Raw genomic sequence first — 20708 nt, 5'->3', positions numbered from 1 at the left:
CTCTGCCTGAACAGAGCATAAAATCATCTGACACCAAGGTATAGATAGATACAGCAACCTGGGTTCAGCTCCCTGCTTGCCCCCACTTATCTGTCTGCTCATGGGCAAGTCGCTTATGCGGCATCCAGGCATTTGCACCTGTGCGCATTAACACAAAGGAATACTCTGTTTGACATCAGAGATGCACAGTCCAGCCCAGTGTCTGTATTCCCCACCTGCATAATGGGAATGTCCCCATACTGAGTTGTTTAGATTTGACTGCTCTCCCGAGCAGAGCTGGCTGATGTTTTTAAATCTGGTTCTTTTACAAACAGTAGAGACAGTTCAGCTATGATTGTAGAGAAGGTTTTGGCTAGTTACAAACAAACAAACAAACAAGTTCTCTTCACTGAGGGTATCCAACTAGATCTACCTCAGTGGGTAGAACTATTTAATGCAAATCAGCCAAATCAATAGCCTTATTGCAAAGCCCTCTCACAACAAGCACTTCAAAGTTACACCAGTCAGCCTTCTCTTCTGACAGTACCAACAGCAGCCATTTATTACAAACTCCAACAACAAAATGCAAGTTCCTACTGCCTGTCGTACTCACAGACATAACACACTCCAAACCTGGCTCTTAAATTCTTCAAGGCTCTTTTGCAAAAATACAATGAAAATTCTACCAAATATCAGTTGTCTAGACCAGACTTATCTAGCTCAGGATCTTTTGCCAGCTGGTTTCATTCATCATTACTGAGATACTTCAGAGACATCATAATCCTTTTTACCAAATCCTGATGCAGGTTAAGGAGTCTGTAGTACTCTTTCCCTTGCATAGACACATCTATAACTGCGTGCGTGCTAGCAATCCCGTTATGCTTGGTGGTGCTGGTAATGAACAGAAAACGCAGTATGGGTATCACTGTTACTGGAACTGAGGCCAAAGGTTAATGGGAAAATGTTTCATAGCTGCAAAAGCTACCTAACTTAAAGCAAATACAGTATATATTGTTTGGGTCTAAGAAATTGTATGCAAGGTTATTTGCACTTAATAATTTATGGCATGTTTAAATAGTTCATACAATATTTTAGAGCTTGTAATTAGAACTCATTAAAAATGATGCTGGTAATTCTAGAACGCAGTGCAGTAAGCTCATTTTTTAACCATTAAGCAGTAATAGAGGCTTATGTGCTGTCTTCTGCAGTTCTGCAAGTAGTAATAAAGTAACATTGGTTTATTTACTTACAAAAGTAATTACTGTGTTTTAAAAAAAAGATAGACTTATATGACATCTTTAAAAAGGTCTCATGAAACAAACCACAATTTTTGACAACAAAATTTTTACAATAAGTTTTGCATCTTTACAAAATCAAGGATTCTTGCCTAATTGTTTCTCACTCAGAAAGCCATTACAGGACCAAGCACCTCTGAAAATCATTTTGCCCTAAAACAATACCTTTGAGATCATAAGATCTAATCATGTCTAGAAGAGTAGTTACTCTTATGAGTGAAAGTTTTCAGGGCTGGAGAAGGCAAGTGTGAAAACGTAGCTGGTCTTTGTAACAGCAAATTCAGACACAAAGAAACGGTCAGTAAGAATCTTTCCTTTTATCAAATAAAAGGGCAGTATTTTGCAGCCAGCTTGTAACCATGGATTTGAAGTTCAATAATTTACCACTGCACTTGTAATACACTACAAGTTGTTTGGTTGCTTTTGTTTTAAGTTAAACTGCACAGTCCTTATTCAGATAAATTTCCAAACGGTGTTTACATAAAGGACTGCAGGATTTTGTGCACAAGTCCTTGTAGAGGGGGATTGCCCATAGCACCAAGAACTGAAACAACAATACTTGTTGCCTGTTCCTTGTAAAACATTGCCTTGAATTCAGATCCTATTTTGAAGGATCAGCTAAAGGTTCCTTAGCAGTGACATTTTGCTGTCTAGAAGATGAAGGCAAAATAACCACCCAGCCCAACTGTTCTTAAGGAAAGGCAATTTACTAATAATATCCTGGTTAAGGAAAATGGTATCTAAGGAAGCTGCTCTGCCAGCCTCATTAAAGCAATACAGATCTTGCCAGTGTGCTTCAGCTCCCTTCCATAAGGAACTGCTTACTGAATGAGTACTTGACGCTGTTGTGAGACAACAAAGCTGTCTACAAACTATATCATAGGACTCATGGAGAAAAGATAGGTGTTATTTCACATACAACACACTCAAATTCCTAGTTTTGGTTCAAAATGTTTTTATGTATAAGTGCAGTAAAAACTACTGAAAAATCTTTGAAAGTATTTGGAAATATATATGTCTTGAAACTATTAGATCACAAACCAATTGTCAAAACAGTTTCACTGAGCTAAAGCTTAAGTGTCCTATGTCAGCAGATGATCTGGCAGACACTTATGGTTGCTTAGTGGAAGTAATTTTACGGTTTACTAGTAATGTCATTCTAATCCATTGTATGTTGGCTAGAATATTTTCTAAAATTATTTTAAAATACCAAAAGCAAGGTTAATGGGATGTTTGCTGTGTCATCTCAGAGAGAACTGTTTCCACTACGTCCTCATCCACAATAATATTATGGTTGGATATGAAGCCTGAGAACTGCTAGCGCTATTAAATCAGAACAAACTCTAAAAAACTTCCAAAAAAAACTCTCTAACAAAGCTAGAAAGCTGAAGACTTAGCATACTGGTTTGAATTGTAGAACAAACAACGTACTGTACTGAAATATTTGGAACGTTACTCAGAAAGACAGAGAAATATCTTTCAGTACTCTCAGAAAAAGACAGTAACTATACAGTATCTTCTATGTCAATGGGAAACAGAACTATCAATTCATTGCATGCTTCCTCAAAGTAAAGTCACAGTGATAAACAGAGGATATTTTAGTAAAACAGAGGAGTTATCCAACCCCCTGTTCACTGGAGAAGAAGACTAGAATTTAAGGCACATGAGTCAGCATTGCTACTGCACTGACTCTGCTTAGTGATGATTCTGACTTGAAGATATACCATAAGCTTTCTGAAGCCATGAGAGAAGATTTACTAGAAGTTTTGTGGGTTTTTTTGGCAGAATTAAGGTGACAATTTAAAAAAAAAAAATCACGTTGAACTTGAACTCTATCTAGTTCTAGTTTCGATTTAGTCTTGACAGAGTCAGCATGGAAGCTAGTCATGAAACTGGGAAAGCTTGATGTGGTGAGTGATGTTTGCGGAGAGATACAAGTGTGTAAGATTGCTTTTCTTCTTAAAATTCCCATCCTTGAAAGTTACATGCAGCTTAGGAGAAAACCTGGAAGCAAGCAGCTACGAGGATTGAACTCACCACTATGTGATAGCTGTTCAAAACATGGTATGTTTCAGTATGGGACTTTTAAACAAAACAGTTGTAGCTTGTGGCAGTCGCTGAACAGACGGTATGTAGATAAGTCACAAATAGCCAAGCATATGTGTGGTGCAAGGTTAAAACAATAACAAGCAGGTTGAATCATTCAAACACTGGAAATCACTTTGACACCAGGCCAAAAGCTTAGCTTGTGATGATATCAGTATGGGATAAAAAAAATAAAAAAATAAAAAAATAAAATAGGATGAACTAACAGGCTTAGTAGCCAGCTTGTTGGAGTCAGCATATAGTATCTATACTTCCAATAGGAGAGCAGATGGTCATATATTTAAAGAAGCACCAGATAGGGAATCAGGAGATCAGAGTTCTATTCCTGGCTCTGCAGCAATGTTCCTATGTCACCCTGGGGACTCACATTTTTCCTCTTTTTCCTTAGTCTTTTAAGTAGTGGAAATAATATTTACTTGTTGAGGGGGCAGTTGAGAGGCTAAACTGATGCTGAAAAAGCACTTTGGAGCTCTAGGAAGAATGTATGCAAGATCTGCAAAGCAAACTTGTTTGGAAGAAAGGGCACTACATGATTTCACATAGCCATATGCATATGACCTTCCCTCTTTTCAGAATGCTCCATGCCTTTTCATACACAGTTTTCCAGAAGAGTATAAACGGATTAATCTGCATTCCATATTTGCCAGAAAGATAAACAGCTGCCAGTAAGAACCTGACCAAAGAACAGACTTTATTACTGAGAGAGACATTATTTATGCCCGAGAGAGCAATAGGCTTGTTGACACTGTTTGTCTCAACATACTCCTACATTAGGGGCAGAATAACATCTCTAATGGTTTTTATTCTGAATTTAGCTGTGCTTCTTGCAAGCTGAACGTCAAGTACAAACTTAAGTGTCCTCTTCTAAGAATAAATCCTGTGCCAAACTCCCCCCAAAAAGTTTATTTTTTAGAAACCAGCCAGTACTGTCCCTGATTATACAGGACTTTCATCTAAAGCCCATTAAAATTAACTAGACTTCAAAGGAATTTGAATCAAAGACCTAGCAAGCAACTGTCATTTATTCTGAATCCTATGCCCAATAAGCAAAATGACCCTATTTATCCTAATAACTATTTGGAGTCAGGGAAGTAATGTTTTCACCATAGAACAAAGAGTTTGTTCTTTCAGAAAGAAGGTGTAAGCTTTGGGGTGAAGTTGAACTTCAGCACAATCATGATTTATGCCATTTTTCGTAAGAGGAAAAAAAACATGATGAAGCCTTTTTTTTTTTCCTCCTTTATGTCTCCATTTTTTCTTATTTCATGGTTTTCTGTTCCTGTTAACGGTTTGAACCCCTTTCAAAGCCAGTTCTGGTAAAACAGAAAAAGCAACACCACAGAAAAATACATTGAAACATTGGTCTATCTCATACAGCAACACTGAAGTCAGAGGAAGCACAAGAAAATTATCTGAGCAAAGATCCTTATCATCAATACTGAACATGGCTTTCCTACACGAGTTTGTTTTTCTGATTCCTTCACAAATGAAGTTGCCTCTGATCTTTTTAGATAGATTTATTCCAGTCATTCTGGAAGACACTGTGGGTTGAATATGAACATGGGAGGAAAACATTCATTGTTTTCAGGATCAGGCAAGTCACGGTATGGGACAAAAAACAAGATCTGGTACGATTTATGAAGAGCATTTTCTTCTCTTCCTTGCAGACTGGTTTTGTGAGAACACACTTCTGAGTTAAACTGATTGGCTCTGCTGCCTGTTTCCTTGATGACAGTCTAGGCAGTAATGTAAGAGGACTTCAGCTTGCTGAGAAGGACTTGCCAGAATTGCTGAGAAGGATACCACTTAACAGTTAAAGTCTACAGCATATACACGTGAAGAAACTGACTTACTGGACTATCCTCACCCCAAATCCATGCAGTATGCTGTATTAAATGACAATGGGAAGGCTTTAATTCAAGAGAGAAGCTGAGTGAAAAAGTTTCTTTCTATAGAATTGTGCTATATGTCTAACTGCATTCTAGTAAGGAAGAAATTTAATGACTTACACTTAACATATGAACTGAAGAAGAAATTAAGTTTTTGGGGTTCTTACTGTACCAGGTTTTTGAGTACATCAAAGTACTTCTCATCCGTGTACAATTAGTAGTCTGCGGTTTGAAACTGATCTGGCCCAAGAGATTTTACATAACATCAACATCCCTCTCTTTCCTTTTTAAAGGAATGTTGGTTATTTCTTTCATATCTTCTTTTTGGCTATCTGAGGGACAGAACTGCAGTTAAAAGGTCAAGAAACTGTTCCACAGAAACACAAATACAGGAAGGAAGACAGCACGAATGGAACTTACTTTACCAGTGCTCCCTGTAATTCTTACGAGCATCTCAGGATCCTGATGTGGTTGCCAAGCCACACTCCATCATATTTGAAAAGTTGTGGCTTCCAGGTGAACTCTCTAGTGACTAAAAAAAGGGAAACATCACTCCCATTTTTAAGAAAGGGAGAAAGGAAGACCTAGAGAACTACTGGCCAGTGAGCCTTAAATCTGTTCCCAGAAAGATCATATAGCAGATCCTTCTGAAAGAGATATTAAGGGACATGCAACACAAAGAGGTGATCTGAGATTGCCAGCAAGGCTTTGCCAAGGGCAGATTGCGTCTGACCAACCCGGCAGCCTTCTGTGATGAAGTAACAGCATCGGTGGACCAAGGAAGGACAATTCATATTGCCTACCTGGACTTGTGCAAGGTCTTTGACATAGTCCCACACCACATCCTTGTATCTAAATTGGAGAGATATGGATTTGAAGGCTGGACTATTAGGTGAATAAAGAATTGGTTGGATGGTCACAGCCAGAGGGTTGTGGTCAGTGGCTCCATGCACTGGTGGAGGCCTGTAGTGAGTGGTATTCCCCAGAGATCATTCCTGCCCCTCAGCATCTTTATCAAAGACATAGACAGTGGGATCAAGTGTACCCCTGACAAATTTGCTGATGACACCGAGCTGAGTGCTGCAATTGACACAATAGAGGGAAGGGGCACCATTCAGACACAAGGAAGAATGGGCCCATGTGAATCTAATGAGAACAAGTCCAGTACCAGGTGCTGCACTTGGGTCAGGGCAATCCCAGATATGTATACAGACTTGAAGAACTTGTTGAGAGCAGCTCTGCAGAGAAGGAAATGCTTCACTGAGAATGCTGCTATGTATATAATCCTGTAGTTTGGGGTGTGGAACACACAGCTTTCAGAATTAATAAGAAGTTCAACATTACAAAGTGAAGTTAATGATTGAATAAGGGCAGGTCTGGCTATATATGATAATTGTGCAAATCGAGTGTTCAATCCGGATCTATCTTCATCTATCCTTTGTCCTCTGAACAAAGATGTTACTTTTTCTTAGGATGGCTGTTTGTCTGGGGATTCTAATTCCTGGAAAATTCAGCTTGAAACTGCAATATGATGGGTGAGTGTGAAGTGGGTTACGAATAATTGTGCATGTTCTAATTTTTTCAAGAACTGTGTAAAAATGACAATAGCAATTTGGAAACGAAAACGTGGAGAGAGGGTTATTAATCCTTAAGTTTGTAAGATTTGGGAAGAAAACAAAAAGGTGAGAAATTAAGAAAGAATGTGTCAATACAAGCCAACAGAGAACAATTGCAGGAGATGCAGAATGTCCCTGTAATAAACCTCTCTACTTCCATTTGTTGAAAATCATTTGGCTGACCCTCTTTCAAAAGTTTTTGGAAGGAACATTTGAAATCAGATGCTGTGGGAATAAAATATCCTGAGTACAAAATGGTTGAGCAAAATTAGATCTACTAATAAAATAAGTATATGGTTGTGTGAAAAGATGGTGTTTCAAAAGCAGTTCAGATATGAAACCTTGTTGGAAGTCTGTAACAACAACAACAACAAGCTAAGGAAATAGTCCAGACAACACTCATCCAAAGATGTTCACAAAATGAGGCTGTTGCTTTTTCCAATAGACAAATGTGTTGGAAAAGTATGCTACGGTCTCCGTTCTCAACTTTGCTTCCTAAGAGATGAGTGATAGAAAGTCATACTTTCACCTATCTAAATAATTCTGCTCTGTTCAGCCTCCATTTTACATAGAATGATACTTAAGTCTCTGCCTTTACAGCGCTCGTGGGTTGCAGGAGGGGCACAAAGTATGAAGGCCAGCTATTCACATATACCTTTATAAATGGAATTTTCTAAAGTCAATAAAGAAAGTAGCTCTGTGCTTAATATTTCTAGATTAATTGTATTCCCTGAATAATCTTTAATTACTCAGAGGCTGTCGATATCACTTGGTGGAATTCGGTGGATGCTAGATAATGTAAGTGTTCATCTTTGTTTTTAATTGCTGCCCAGGTGTGGACCTGTTGAGTACTTGCACAGGATTTATAAACACGTTGAACAGAACAGTCAGTGTGACTTTGGGTTAGCAGTACCTGCACAAAGATGAAGCAACTGGTAAAGCCCAGCAGAGCTAACATTTTCATTGTCATTTGTTCTGTGCAACAACTTAGATTAAATATCTAGATCGTCTGATCTGTGAACACCCTAGGAAATGTAGCTTGTACTAAGAATGACCCTTTAATTTGGTAAGAAAGCTCAACTCTAGCACTTTAAAAAACAGTTGTCCTTGCATGGTCAAATGGGATGACTTTGCACTTCTGCACTAAGAATCCCAGTCCACAATCATAAAAGAGTGCGTGCTTTCTAATCTTAGTGTACTATTAAAAATTATCTGTCTCCACACTGGCTATTGTAAAAGGTTTATCAGTAAATAAGAGCTAGCCATCTGGCAGCAATCTGATGGTCTGGCATTTCTTTCATTTGGTGTAATTAAGACATAATGTCAATGAGGATAGAAAGATATTACAGGATATTGTTTTCCTTCCTGACAAAGAGCAAAGCAAGCCCAGGCATTTAGAGAGAATAAACTCTGAACTACAGCTGAGATGTTTATTCTCCTAGCAAAGATTTTTATCTATCCTACAAGGTTCTACTGCCACGATATTATGGCCGTTTTATCAAATGGTTAGCAATGCAGACATAGTCATTTTGCCCCATAGATGGAGGTGCTATATGCTAACAGCATTTCCTGAGCCAGTAGTGAATAGTTTGTTCTAACTACCAAGTTCTATGTCCATCTGTAAAGGAGACATTCTGAAGAAAAGTCTGAAGCAAAATCCCCCATACTCTTCAGTGAATAACGTGAATGAAATGTAAATTCTATATTTTTGTATATTAATCTGATAATTGAACATTTGCATATGGAAATACAAACAATAGCAGTTACAATTCAAATGATGAAAGCATATTATATTGATGATCATAATGACTGAGTATGCAAGGCTTCTGCAACAAAAGTTTCTGTAACAGGCTTTAAAATGTAAAATGCTATTTTTTTGTACTTGTGAAGGATCCAGAGCCCAACAAAGTCACTGAAGACAATTGTGAAGCAGTGGTTACTGGTTACTAAAAAATAAGAGCACCTCTGAGTAATGCAGTCAACAAAATCCATTCCTCATTAGAAATACCACATTTGCTATCTGACCTGGAAAGTTAGTCTGAATAAACAGTAGAAAATAAATAAATAAATAAATAAATAAATAAAAAGCATTTGCATTTATTTCTCTAAAGAGTGCATACTCTTTGTTTTCTCTATTTCCAAACACGTTAATTTGCTCTTAAGCCTTCAGTAAATGGACGTTTCATGAAGCCTAATGAAAATATACTCCCAAATACTGGATTTGTATGTATTTTCTGGAAAAATAACATGACTAACCTTGTACTGCAAATAGCAGAAAAAAAATATAAGTAAAATCATAAATTGGCTGTTCTCACGGCAAGTAGTTGGTAAACATCTCAGTCAATTAGCAACGTTTGTGCATGGAGGCTATTTAACTTTTTCACATGCTAAAGTAGATCATTAAAGCACAAAACCTATTTGAAATAATTGAATAATTCCTGAATAGGGGGTAGAAAAAGAGTTTTTAATCAGTGATCTTGCTTTGGCCTTGGTCCTGCAAAGGTAGAAACACACACCAGGCTAATGTAAGCAATTGACTTATGAAGTTGATATGATGAATAAAGGAATGTCATTGGCAAGGAAGCAGAATTAACCTAACACCCCAGCAACAGAAAACTCACATCACACAGTCCTATTTGCAGCTCAAACTTTCCAGGAATTCATCATTCAGACACACTTTTGTTAGAACACCACCCGGTTACATGTTCTGTCTTTCCACATAATAAAATATCTCCTTTTGATTTATGGGATTCATGGATACTTCAACAGATACTGAAACTGATCTTGTTTCTCTTTTTAATGTCCAGGGATCAGGTTTTACATATTGTGCCAGAAACACTTCAGCAAGTCCAGCATCTCCAGCAGCTTTGCAGCACTTTATTGGTGAGTATGAAAAACCAAGTGTTCCCAAAAAAGCAGTGGGAGGAGAGGGGGGGGTGTCTTGGCCTGTAAAACAGTTTTGTAAGTTTGGCTGGAATGAAGATGAAAAACTTGAAAAAGCTTTATCTAAGATTATTTTGCAAAATAGGGCTGAATTATCCTTTGACTTGATGAAGGAATTTATGGGGAGAAGCTACATTTCTTGCATGGCTCTCTGCAGGTGTTGTTCCTTATCGATGGTGCCTGAGGCAATGAAAACATTAAGTCTGTGCAGCATGTTCTGTTAAAGAGATGGCTTGAGAAGAGTCACGAGAAGAATTAGAAAACTATTTTTTCTCTAATATGCATCTACTCTATCTTATTTTCTTATTCTGAAAACAGAGCTTGAATTGTGCATTTCTTTTTTCCCCTATGCCCAGCTGGATTTGTGGAAGCCCCTGCTGCCTGAAGACATCTGGGCTGGAGAAGATCTGCACATAAGGGTCCCAGCTCCTCTGGTGCAGGAGGTGAAGGACAGCTTAGATCAGCATATGATCTCTTACAAGTATGATCTCTCATTTCCTGGTAGGAAAGGTTGACTCTAGCAATCTTCATTGCCACCCCAGAAGGACCAAACCCTTTCCAAAGAACAGTCAGCAAACAATGAGAGGACCCAATCTTTGTTCAGATGTTTCCAACTCATTTTGAATTGCTCAATGAACAGCTTTAAAACCACATTCCCCTTCATCTTATTTATTCTTCCAACTAGTCTGGACTGGGAATTTGGAGCTGGGATCAGGGACAGCCCAATCTGTCATTCCCTGCTGTTGCCTCCTCAGTGGCAGAGTGGCTCTCAGATACACAACTCAGATCTTCTGTCTGGAATCATACTTGGTACAACCACTACTGACAGGAGTATGCTTTCTTCTTAGAAAGGATGGATATTGGGACACAGGTTCCTCCCAGTTTTGGAGAGCTCAAAGGTTTACAACAGAGAGAAAGAGTTTCTGTAGCTCTCCATTTCCATTCCCTGCCTTTTGTTGCTTACTGGTTTAGAGAAGAGTCATTTCAAAGGAATATATTTAGGCAGTTTCTTCAAAGCTGCAGCCTTCTTAACTGTTGCTTCCTCTGCTTCTGCCCAGTTAGGTGCAAATTTCTAGCACCACTGAATGCAACAGAAATCCTAGCCTGGACCAAAGGTCCCAGTGGCAGGTCCCCAATACACACAGAATTGAGATCAGTCACTTCCGCAAACAGCCCCCAGACGCTTTATCACGCCTGTCCAGTAACTCGTCTTTGCTAACAGCCACACTTCTGCTTCCAATAGGAAATCTAATTCAGATACAAAGAGTGTTAAAACAGAATAAATATGATCTATTCCTCACAGTCTCATTCTGAACTAGCTTTTTCAAGTAAACAGTATCCCATATAAACAATGCTGAAGTCATTCAGAACTGATGACAAGCAGCCTATGGACACAGACTTTCATTTACCAGGGTGAAAGGTAAGCTAGTCACTTCAGAGTTGTTTAGGGTTAGAGCTGATCTTGATATCCTAACAAATTCTTCTTAGTAAGGTGATGCCCTGACAACCAGGTAAGAAGAGATTGGAGGCAGAAGCCAGTATGAATGATCTAGTATCTAATTCAGGACTTAGATGACATTCTACAAGATAGTGAACTTATTTATATCAAGGTCCTTAATTTTCTAATGATTTCAGTTTAATCTACTTGAAATCTAAAAACTAAATCAAAAGCTAACATCTTAATATTTTTGTGTGTGTGTTGGAAGTGAGGATTGGAGCCACAATTGTACTGACCTTCTGTAGAGTACTAAAGAAAAATCAGTAATTGAGAAGTCAAGGAGAAGTTTGTCTTCGTATCGCTGGGGGAATTGGATAAGGAATAAGGCAATACTATAGGAATAAGGCAATGTTATAGTTAAAGTTCCTGTAACAAAGCAAGAAAACATCTTCCATAAGGTAACTGACATGTGAGGAAGGTAACATGACAGTCAGATGAATAATGATAGAGCCATAAATGACAAATTGTAATCAGGACATCAATATTCTAACCGTGTCAGATGCTGAGATTTTTGTTCTCCAGAGCTTTGATCAGGCATTTTGCATGTAGTTTCAGTTCACAGGAATTTGTGCAGCTAAATTTTAGTGTGAAGATTAGATGCAAACAAATATCAAGGCCCAAAGAGAAAGTAAGCTATAGCCACACTAAAAAGTTATATTTGCAGTCTACAGAAGTGCTGGTAGATGTTTGTGTCAGCAGAATGTCCCATTTGCACTTATAGCACCTGAAATCATGTTTAGGCTACCCTTGCAATTGTCTTATCACAAGCATTTGCAACAAGCGCAGCGTGAGCCTGTGTTGCAAGGAGCTGCTCTCAGTGAGAAAGCGCAGTGTCTGATCCAACGTCCTCTGAAGCTAGGAAAAAGGTTTTATTGACTCCTTTGGTCAAGGAGTTAGCCCTATGCAACACTTATTTCTGAATTAATTTGTAGCTAAAAAATGAGAAAAGCCTTTTAAAGAAAAGGTTTTTGTTGTTTTCGCAAAGCATAACAAGTACATACATAGCTTTGCAAAGTGAAAATGTATCTACTATACCACAAGAACTAATCTTAACATTTTCCCACTTTCCCCACTGCCTTTTGCAAATAATGGTATATTAAAGGTTTGCCCATAAATAGAATCTGTAAAGAAAAGTCTTCAACTTTTTTTTTTTTAATAGTTAAGCTTAAAAAAAAAAAAAACAACAAAAAAACACCATCTGCTAAAATTACTTTATTTATAAAAATCCAACAAAGACTTCTGTACTTTTAACTTCCTCTTACATGAAGGTAACTATTTTGCTATTGGCGATGATTTTGTCAGGCAGCCTACTGCACAAAGGTCTAAGTCTTTTTATTTATTAATGCAATTGCAGTGCATATGCCATTATAGCTCTCCAGTAAGTGTTAGTAATTGTCTCCCCCTTTTGCCTCCCCTCAGAATCCTAATACACGACGTGCAGGAACTTGTGGATCAGAGCGCACCGGAAGACACAAGCAGTCATAAGCAGATCCCAGAAAATTACGACTATACCCAGTATCATCCAATGGAAGAGGTAAAGAAGAAACTATATCAGTTGTTCTCTTTGTTGCTATTTTGTATATATGAGGAAATAAACTCTGTGCTTGCAGAAACCACTCTACTGGAGTCACCGAAGCTCCTTCTGGTTTTAAGGGTCTTTTCTGAAGGATCAGCAACAACTTTGGTACTTTGTCTAGAATCCTGGCCTAGCTGAATTGATCATGTATTAGCCATTGATTTTGATCAATTCCTCAATTCCATCCTGGCCAACACCTAAATGCTCTGCTTAAAGCAGATGTATTATTTTGCCAACAGTATTCTGGGATTCAGTTGATTGGTTTCCTACATTTCTACCTAACTATGCCTTATCATAATCTTCAGTATTTATTCATTGAAGCCCTGGTATATTTGGTGCTGAACCAAATGTAAAGTGCAATGAACATTTGTCTCTGGCATCCCAGCGAGGAAGAGAATAGAGAAGAGAATAGCATCATGTGGATAAAGGAGAGCTCAGTGACATCCTTTCTCCTAGCTTTGTGGTAAAAGCAAGAGAGCAGAATCAATCCTCATTAATATTCTCAAGGATACCCATTGAACTACTATGAGACTCCTGCTGAACTAACATGTGGAAAATAAATTAATACAGAAAACACAGTAATGCTGTTTTGGAGATTTGACAGGCTCCGTATTCAGTGAAGACAACAAAAAGACACTTGACGAATCTCACTCAACCTGCCCATTATGTCATGATCAGTTTTGTATTGCAATGAACACCTAAGACGGGGGGCACATTTTTGCTCACAGACAAGTAAAACTCCTTCTGTGAGAGTCAAGTGATAAAACGGTTTGATATCACAGCTTAACTCCAAAGAAAACATTGTTTGCCTAAGCAGAAGAAAATGCTTTAATCTGGAAACGGAGGTGGGTAAGAGATGGAAACTCCCCTTTGCCCCAGGAGTTCTCTGTGGCTGTTTCAGATTTATACATGGATGGCTCAGATCCAGGAGAGCAACAGTGAGCTGGTGACTCAGCACTACCTGGGGGAGACAGTTGAGAATCGAACAATCTATTACCTGCAGGTAAGAGAGGAATTCTACTAAGATAAATAAAAGGTAGCTTTACATAAGTAGAGAAGTACATGGAGAAGACAGGATTCAAATCATTCTTAAGATAGTCCAAACCCCAGTTGACTGAAATAAGAGATGGTTTTACTCCTCTAGAGTGGAGTAAGCTTTCCAAACACTCATATACACCATTGCTATAACCTCATTATTGCTATTTTGTACTAAAAACAATCAATTTAATAGGAATCTTATTTAGAAATACAAATCACGCTGAAAATAACTTGAAAACAGCTGTGTGTGAGGATCAAAAGTTTTGTTTCACTGTTTTTACTACTTTTCATAGCATGTAACGTTTTGTCCAAAAGTATGCCATGATACTTCTACTAGAAATTCTAGCAAAAACTGTGGTCTTAATAACTAGATGAGTTATTGCCTAAGATGCTCCTATTACAGAGTAAAATTAAATTCCTTGCTTTTTTGTGATTCCCCTTCTAAAAAAAGAATCTCAGTGTAAGAACAGTAAGTCCTGTGAATGACTAAGATAAATGAAGAAGAGACTATTTTATTGAAACATCTACTCAGATTAAGACTCTCATTCTGAGATACTTAAGATACAGGGTTATTAGGAAGGAGAGCTTGTAATAATGACATCTGTAATAATAATTATCTTAGATAACTCAACAGTATATTAAAAACATCCTTTTCTCCCCTACATTAGGCTAGACTATTCTATTGCAATATAAGTTTTCCAAGTGACCATTTTTATACTCTCTCAGATCAGTCAACCATCAGATAGAACCAAAAAGATTATTTGGATGGACTGTGGGATTCATGCCAGGGAGTGGATCTCACCAGCCTTCTGCCAGTGGTTTGTGAAAGAAGTGAGTTCTACCTTTACCACTTAAATAATAATAAAAAAAACATCATGGATTGTGTTTTTGTATATTTCAATTCTTCCTCTACAGTGGTCCAAAGCATTATTCTTTTTCTGCTTAAATATTATTTTCAGCATTTCTAGTTGTACAGAAACCTGTGGAGATTTAATTTCAAACCACAGTTTGAGATGAGATACGGAACAGCATCTGTTACTGTACTGTTTCCTTCATCTGAACCGACTCCAAAGCCACCAAACAAGTCAACAATCTCTCCATTTTCTACAGTGATTTTTGGATCTAGCTGCTCTACATCACAAGTTCACAGCCCTCTTGGAATTAAAAACAACCATAAGATGTGGTATAGCAATGTTCTGCTTATACTAAAGTGTCTGGCTCACAGTGCCTAAGGTATAGCTTTCATTCCTGCAAGACCACATCCATACAAAATGCACGTAGACAATATAACCAGGGATCCAGCAGATCTTGGGTGCCATAGTGATATCCAAGAGAGAGCGATTCTTTGAAGATAGTTCTGAATTAGCTCATTCCAGCTAATACCTCTAGATTCTCTGATCCTTTACATTTCCCCCCCGCCCCTTTTCAGATTCTGCAAAATTATGAATCTGACCCAAAGATAAAGAAGTTTCTTCAGAATCTGGACCTCTACATCCTGCCAGTCCTCAACATTGATGGTTATATCTATTCCTGGGAAACAGTAAGTAGTGAAAATCTAAAAGTTATCTGAAATTTAGATGTGTACAATGTGTTTAATTTTAGAGACAGTCATAGCAATTATATTTAAACAGAGAACAGCGACAGGATCATTACACAAATCCTCTCACTGCAGAGGTTTTGTTTCTTCTGGTAAAACAGAAGTCACTTGAGATCATAGGACTAAAAATTCCTAGCAGATGTCAAGAGCCTTGGGAAGATGGAAAGTCAAAACCATAGGGTCCACTGCATTTGGGATTCTGGAAATTGACTCATTTCCCTGCTAACAGCTTGAGGCTTGGAAGACAGAGCTAAGCATGCCTGGAGGGCTCAGCTGTGCTTTGCAAGATACATCAACTAGCAGATGAATCTAAGCACCTTTGCAGCATGGGACAGGAGAAGAGTTGGTCAGATACTAGGCAATCTGGTTCTGAAAAACAGATGTTATCCTAACTAATCTTAATTTTCTTGTATTGAGAATAATGAAAAAATGCTGATCTTCAGCAACTCTCATCATGCTTCCAGGTACTTGAACCCAGGATAAATATCTTTTTAAAACAGGATCTCAGTATGGCCCAAAAGGTTCGGCCTACTGCCACATGGACCCTCCCATCTCCAGCACACATCCCAGCAAGTTTGGAGCAATGGAGCCTGCCACACTCTGTACTTGGATGCACTAGTAATTCAGTCAGGAGGCTCAGACAGGCAGGGAGTTCTGCAGGGAACCAGGTGTAGCACTGAGTACAAGCATTGCAGAGAAGGAAAGAGCAGCAAGATTAGATGACAAAAAAGCGTTTGTCTTTTGCATCTGAACCAAATGCTATCACCTCTTTGGGACACAAGCATATTCATTTCTTAAAAGAGCAACGCTCTGTAGAAAGAGTTCAGTGCTACAGAAATTGCAAGTACGTTTGCTTTCGGAAGAGCCTCAGGAGGTTCATTTCAACATGCATGAAGGTTTGTGGAAGATGTCAGCATGGCTGTAGAAAATAAGTTTTCCACAGCAGGTAGAAAGTTTCATCATCCTTGAACACAGAGTCCCCTACAACGTAAGAATTACTCAAAAATGCAGAGGTCCAAAACAAAGGTGTCTCAACAGTGTACTATCATTAGTCCTTTTGGATTATAGAGTTAATAATTAGTTTATTTTTGTTCAGGCTCGTTTGTGGAGGAAAAACCGTTCTCCGCATATGAATGGTACCTGCTATGGGACAGATCTGAACCGAAACTTCAATTCCTCCTGGGGCAGTAAGTTTCAAGTATTTTGGGTCAGCTACATAAATGTAAAGCAAGAGTAATAGGCTCCGAAATAAGATGAAGTCCAATACAATAGAAATACTCATCCCTTTTTTCAATCAAGATACATGTAAAAATAAAAACCCGGTTTGTAAAAGTACTGTCATCAATTTTCAATTGGCGTCTCCTTTTGCAAGCAGAAGATCACGGCTTATATAACTGTAGCTCCAATTCACTGCAGGTGAACGCACAACCAGTGTTAGCAGCCAGGCAACTAACAGCCAGTATTTGTCCAGCCTGGAGATGTGCACAAGATATTTCACAGGTTCCAAATTATATTTGCAATCAAGAGAGGAAAGGGTTACACCCCTCCCCCCCCAGCACCCTGCCTACACACACACTTTAACACTCCAAGGTAAACTTCCTTGGAACTGGGGTTTGTATGCCTTTAATTTGGTCCACTTTTTATATTCCTTTCCAGCTCTTGGTGTTTCTTATAACTGCAGCAGTGAAATCTTCTGTGGGACTGGACCAGAATCGGAACCTGAGACAAGAGCTGTGGTCCAGCTTATTGAAAGGAAGAAGAGTGACATTTTGTGCTACTTAACTATTCACTCCTATGGACAGTACATCCTCACTCCATATGGTTCCACAACTGAACCTCCAAATAACAATGAAGAACTGGTAGGGCAAACCATTCACCCTCTACTCTACTAGAACTAGTACGGGCAGTTGCACACAGCAAAACTATATTTGCCCTGTTGCATTTTCTTTGAAGAAAACTTCACCTGAGGAATATCTGAGGGTTTTAGCACATTCATTTACCTTGTGTAGGGTTCTGGTCTTTTCATCTTTCTTGGCAGCCTGTTATATGTGTGGTATCAGTCAAAGTTCCTTTGCCTCAGAATGAATCCTAATCCATCTTAAATCCAGAAAAAAATTGTTACAGATAGTGTTACTCCTGTGCAAGCTAAGTTAAAAGCATCAGGTTCCGCTTGCAATCAAACGCTGCATGTAAGAACGTGTTTGTATTTTAGAATGCTGGTAGATTATGTGCATGTGGTTGTGTCCAGAAGAGATAATCAAATGCATTCAAGAGAATGGGAGAATAGGCACCTACTTTTTGGTTACTTCTCTGCCTCAATTTCTGAGTGTTTTAAGTTCAATAAAATGAGCAATCACAAATATTCCTTTAGCTGTTGCACTAGCAAAGAGCATGAGGAACTTGGGCTCAAACTTCAAAAGAGAGACTAAACAAGTCATTCAGTCAATCTATGGTTTAGCTTTTAAAGATGGTGAGACACAATCTATGGTAATAGAAGTGTAAGAAATCATTACTGCTACAAGCAGTACCCCTTGCTCTAGAGCAAAACAAATACCTTCTTCACCTAACAGCTGTCATCTTATTTTAAATGAAATTTATTTTCAAAAAAAAAAAAAAAAAAAAAGGAAGAACATTTCACCCAAGAAACACATTTGTAAAGGGTTTCTTTAATATCTCGAGCTAATACTAATAAAACTTGAAGCTGATTACATGTAAACTTGAAGCCGGAAAAAAAAAATTGGCAGACAGAATAATCGCCAGATTTACTGGTATTAGAGAAAATAATGTTCATATATTTTCACTTTCCAGATGCATGTTGCACAGACAGCAGCAGCTGCTCTGACAGAAAAGTATGGGACCAGCTATGAAGTAGGATCAACCTCTTTGATTTTATGTAAGTTTGTTTTTCCCTTTGATTGCCCTGTTTTTCAAAGAGAGAGAGTCACTCTTATGTCACAGGCATCAATAAGCGCTGTTCTGCTGAGTTTCCTCTTTGAGTAATATTTAATGGGTTGGTTCGGTGAAATCGCGAAGGAGCAGTCATTTGAATACAAGATAACATTGTACGTTAAAGCTGACTGCAGGAAGGAAGGAAGCATTGATCAGAAGCCAGTTCTTACATGAATTCCTCGCAGATACATCACAAGGGACAGAAAGAGATTGGTGATAGATCATTCTGACCCTGCTGAAGTCAGCAGCAGAAGTCCTATTTGTCTTCACTGGAGTCAAGCAAAAATTAAAATCCCAATCAGGTCTACACTCACTCCACCAGATATTAGCACATTGCAGCTGCTTGCATTTCTGTGTGGAATATGTTGTCTACAGCCTCATTATAATAACAGGATGGACATATTATGAATGCACCTTCAAAGCTGATATTAGCTGACAGTATTAACACAAAGGACTCAAGGGCCTTAGAGATTGTAAAAACAATCTTTTCACCAAAACAGTAAGTAGCTGGCTCCAGTGCCCACATTTTGCATATTCACAATGTCTGTCAATGGCAGTCCCCTGGTCACACAAGTCACCTGCACGAGCAATGTGGTGTAAACATATGGTAACTTGTCCATGCCTAAGTCTGCATTTTACCAGGGTTTCTACTTACAGCAAATGATTTCAAGAAAAGATCCATGAGGCAGATGAACAATGATAGCCAGAATTTTTTCAGACTTTAGCAGAATTATGCAAAATATGTATATAGACAAATAAGTGCCAAACAGTGCCAATGTTGGAAATGAAGTATTAGAACAGAAGAATGGCTGATCCACCTCGTCTCCAACAATAATCACTAATAGCAAAATGCTATAAAGACAGAATTCATGGAATTCATCTCCTGTTATTTTACAATATCATCTTATGGAAAATTGTTTCACTGAGGAAGCTTCATGCAAGACTTTTAGGATAATTAAGAAAATCATCACCTAGAAAAACTGCTCTCCGTGCCACAGTGATGTATGATTACTGCTTTCTTCAGGGATTCTGGTATAACCTTGCATTAACTTCAGCAAGAAGTATTTTCAAAGAATGGTGCTTAATACTTACATCTCCCTTCTGTTTTTAAATTCACAGACAATAACTCAGGCTCCTCACGGGACTGGGCTCACATGATTGGTATTCCTTTCTCCTATACATTCGAACTGCGAGACAAGGGTACTTACGGATTTATTTTACCTGCTGACCAGATCCAGCCCACATGTGAAGAGACCATGTTGGCTGTGACTACTATTATAGACTATGTTGATCAGAAGTACTTCCCAGGTGGGGCTATGATGTTGACCTCAAGTAGACTGGGCCTGAGCCTCAGCTTGACTGCTGTGCTTACACTGATTGTTCCTTAAAAACAGCTTAGAAAGCCCAGCAAGGCATAATATCCCTTCAAAATGACAAAAGTACATTAGCAGAACTAAATGTCAAGTATCTCAATAAAAGCTCATCCCAGAAAATACAAGCATCCACTTGTATTTTTAATAGCTACATTTTAGGGAAGGAGGAAAGAATGAAAAGCTGTGGCAATTTCTCAAGCTTCGTTTGCTAGCTCTACAAGAAGCCAGCCTGAGAACACACAGAAACGCAGCATTATTACTCTTTAGGGCCCTGGAACGCATGTTCAAGAACACTTGGACCTATGTGATCCTTCTGTTAGCCACAGTGCTGCCCTATCCAATTCTCCCCACCTCCTGATCCTGGTGACATTACCAGGATTCCTGTGAGTTTAAATATCCCCAGTTCTCACTACAGAAAATTGGACAGTGTCTTTGACGCTTTCCTGTCCTTAAGCTAACACATGAGAACTTACCAGAAAATGCCGACTTAGAAGGCAGAAAACAATTGTAATCAGGCAGCCATCAAGAGCAGACAAACACGTTGAAGAGTTGAGATGGCATGTGGGGAAAGACAAGACATGTGGCCCTGCCACTTAGAATCAGTCAAACAAGACAGAAACTGCCCAAATACTTCATGAATACAAAGTGGAAAGGAAAAATGTAGAAATAACACCATCTTCATCACAGAACAGAGTAGAGTGCGATTTATTTGCATCCTCAACTGCTGGAAGCTCAACAGAGCTCTAGAAAACAGGAACCATTGTACCCAGCTGAACTAGGAACCAACAGCATCCTGAGCTGCTTGAAAAGAAATAACAAGGAATGAGCTTCTTCACTGTGACAGTCAAC

The 20708-nt window shown here is 38.6% G+C and overlaps 1 protein-coding gene across 1 annotated transcript; it reads left to right on the top strand.

Moving 5' to 3' along the window:
* The first annotated feature begins 6647 nt into the window (after positions 1–6647).
* On the top strand, positions 6648–19984 carry CPO (carboxypeptidase O). The gene is made up of 11 exons (XM_010713486.4): positions 6648–6804; positions 9693–9768; positions 10185–10309; positions 12746–12860; positions 13804–13905; positions 14667–14771; positions 15370–15480; positions 16634–16724; positions 17194–17396; positions 18346–18430; positions 19606–19984. The coding sequence occupies exons 1-11, from the start codon at positions 6725–6727 to the stop codon at positions 19872–19874; spliced, it is 1362 nt and encodes a 453-aa protein (XP_010711788.1). The 5' UTR covers positions 6648–6724; the 3' UTR covers positions 19875–19984.
* The last annotated feature ends 724 nt before the right edge of the window (positions 19985–20708 follow it).

This window comes from Meleagris gallopavo, chromosome 7 (genome assembly GCF_905368555.1).
Source record: "Meleagris gallopavo chromosome 7, MGAL_WU_HG_1.1, whole genome shotgun sequence".
Lineage (NCBI taxonomy): Eukaryota > Metazoa > Chordata > Aves > Galliformes > Phasianidae > Meleagris > Meleagris gallopavo.
This window is presented reverse-complemented; position numbering and strand designations above follow the sequence as displayed.

Bases quoted from the DNA above. Each gene is read 5' to 3' on its own strand.
- CPO (XM_010713486.4), top strand. From the start codon at position 6,725: ATGTTACTTTTTCTTAGGATGGCTGTTTGTCTGGGGATTCTAATTCCT. The intron at 12,861-13,803 runs GTAAAGAAGAAA...TGGCTGTTTCAG, and splicing joins AGTATCATCCAATGGAAGAG to ATTTATACATGGATGGCTCA. The intron at 15,481-16,633 runs GTAAGTAGTGAA...ATTTTTGTTCAG, and splicing joins ATATCTATTCCTGGGAAACA to GCTCGTTTGTGGAGGAAAAA.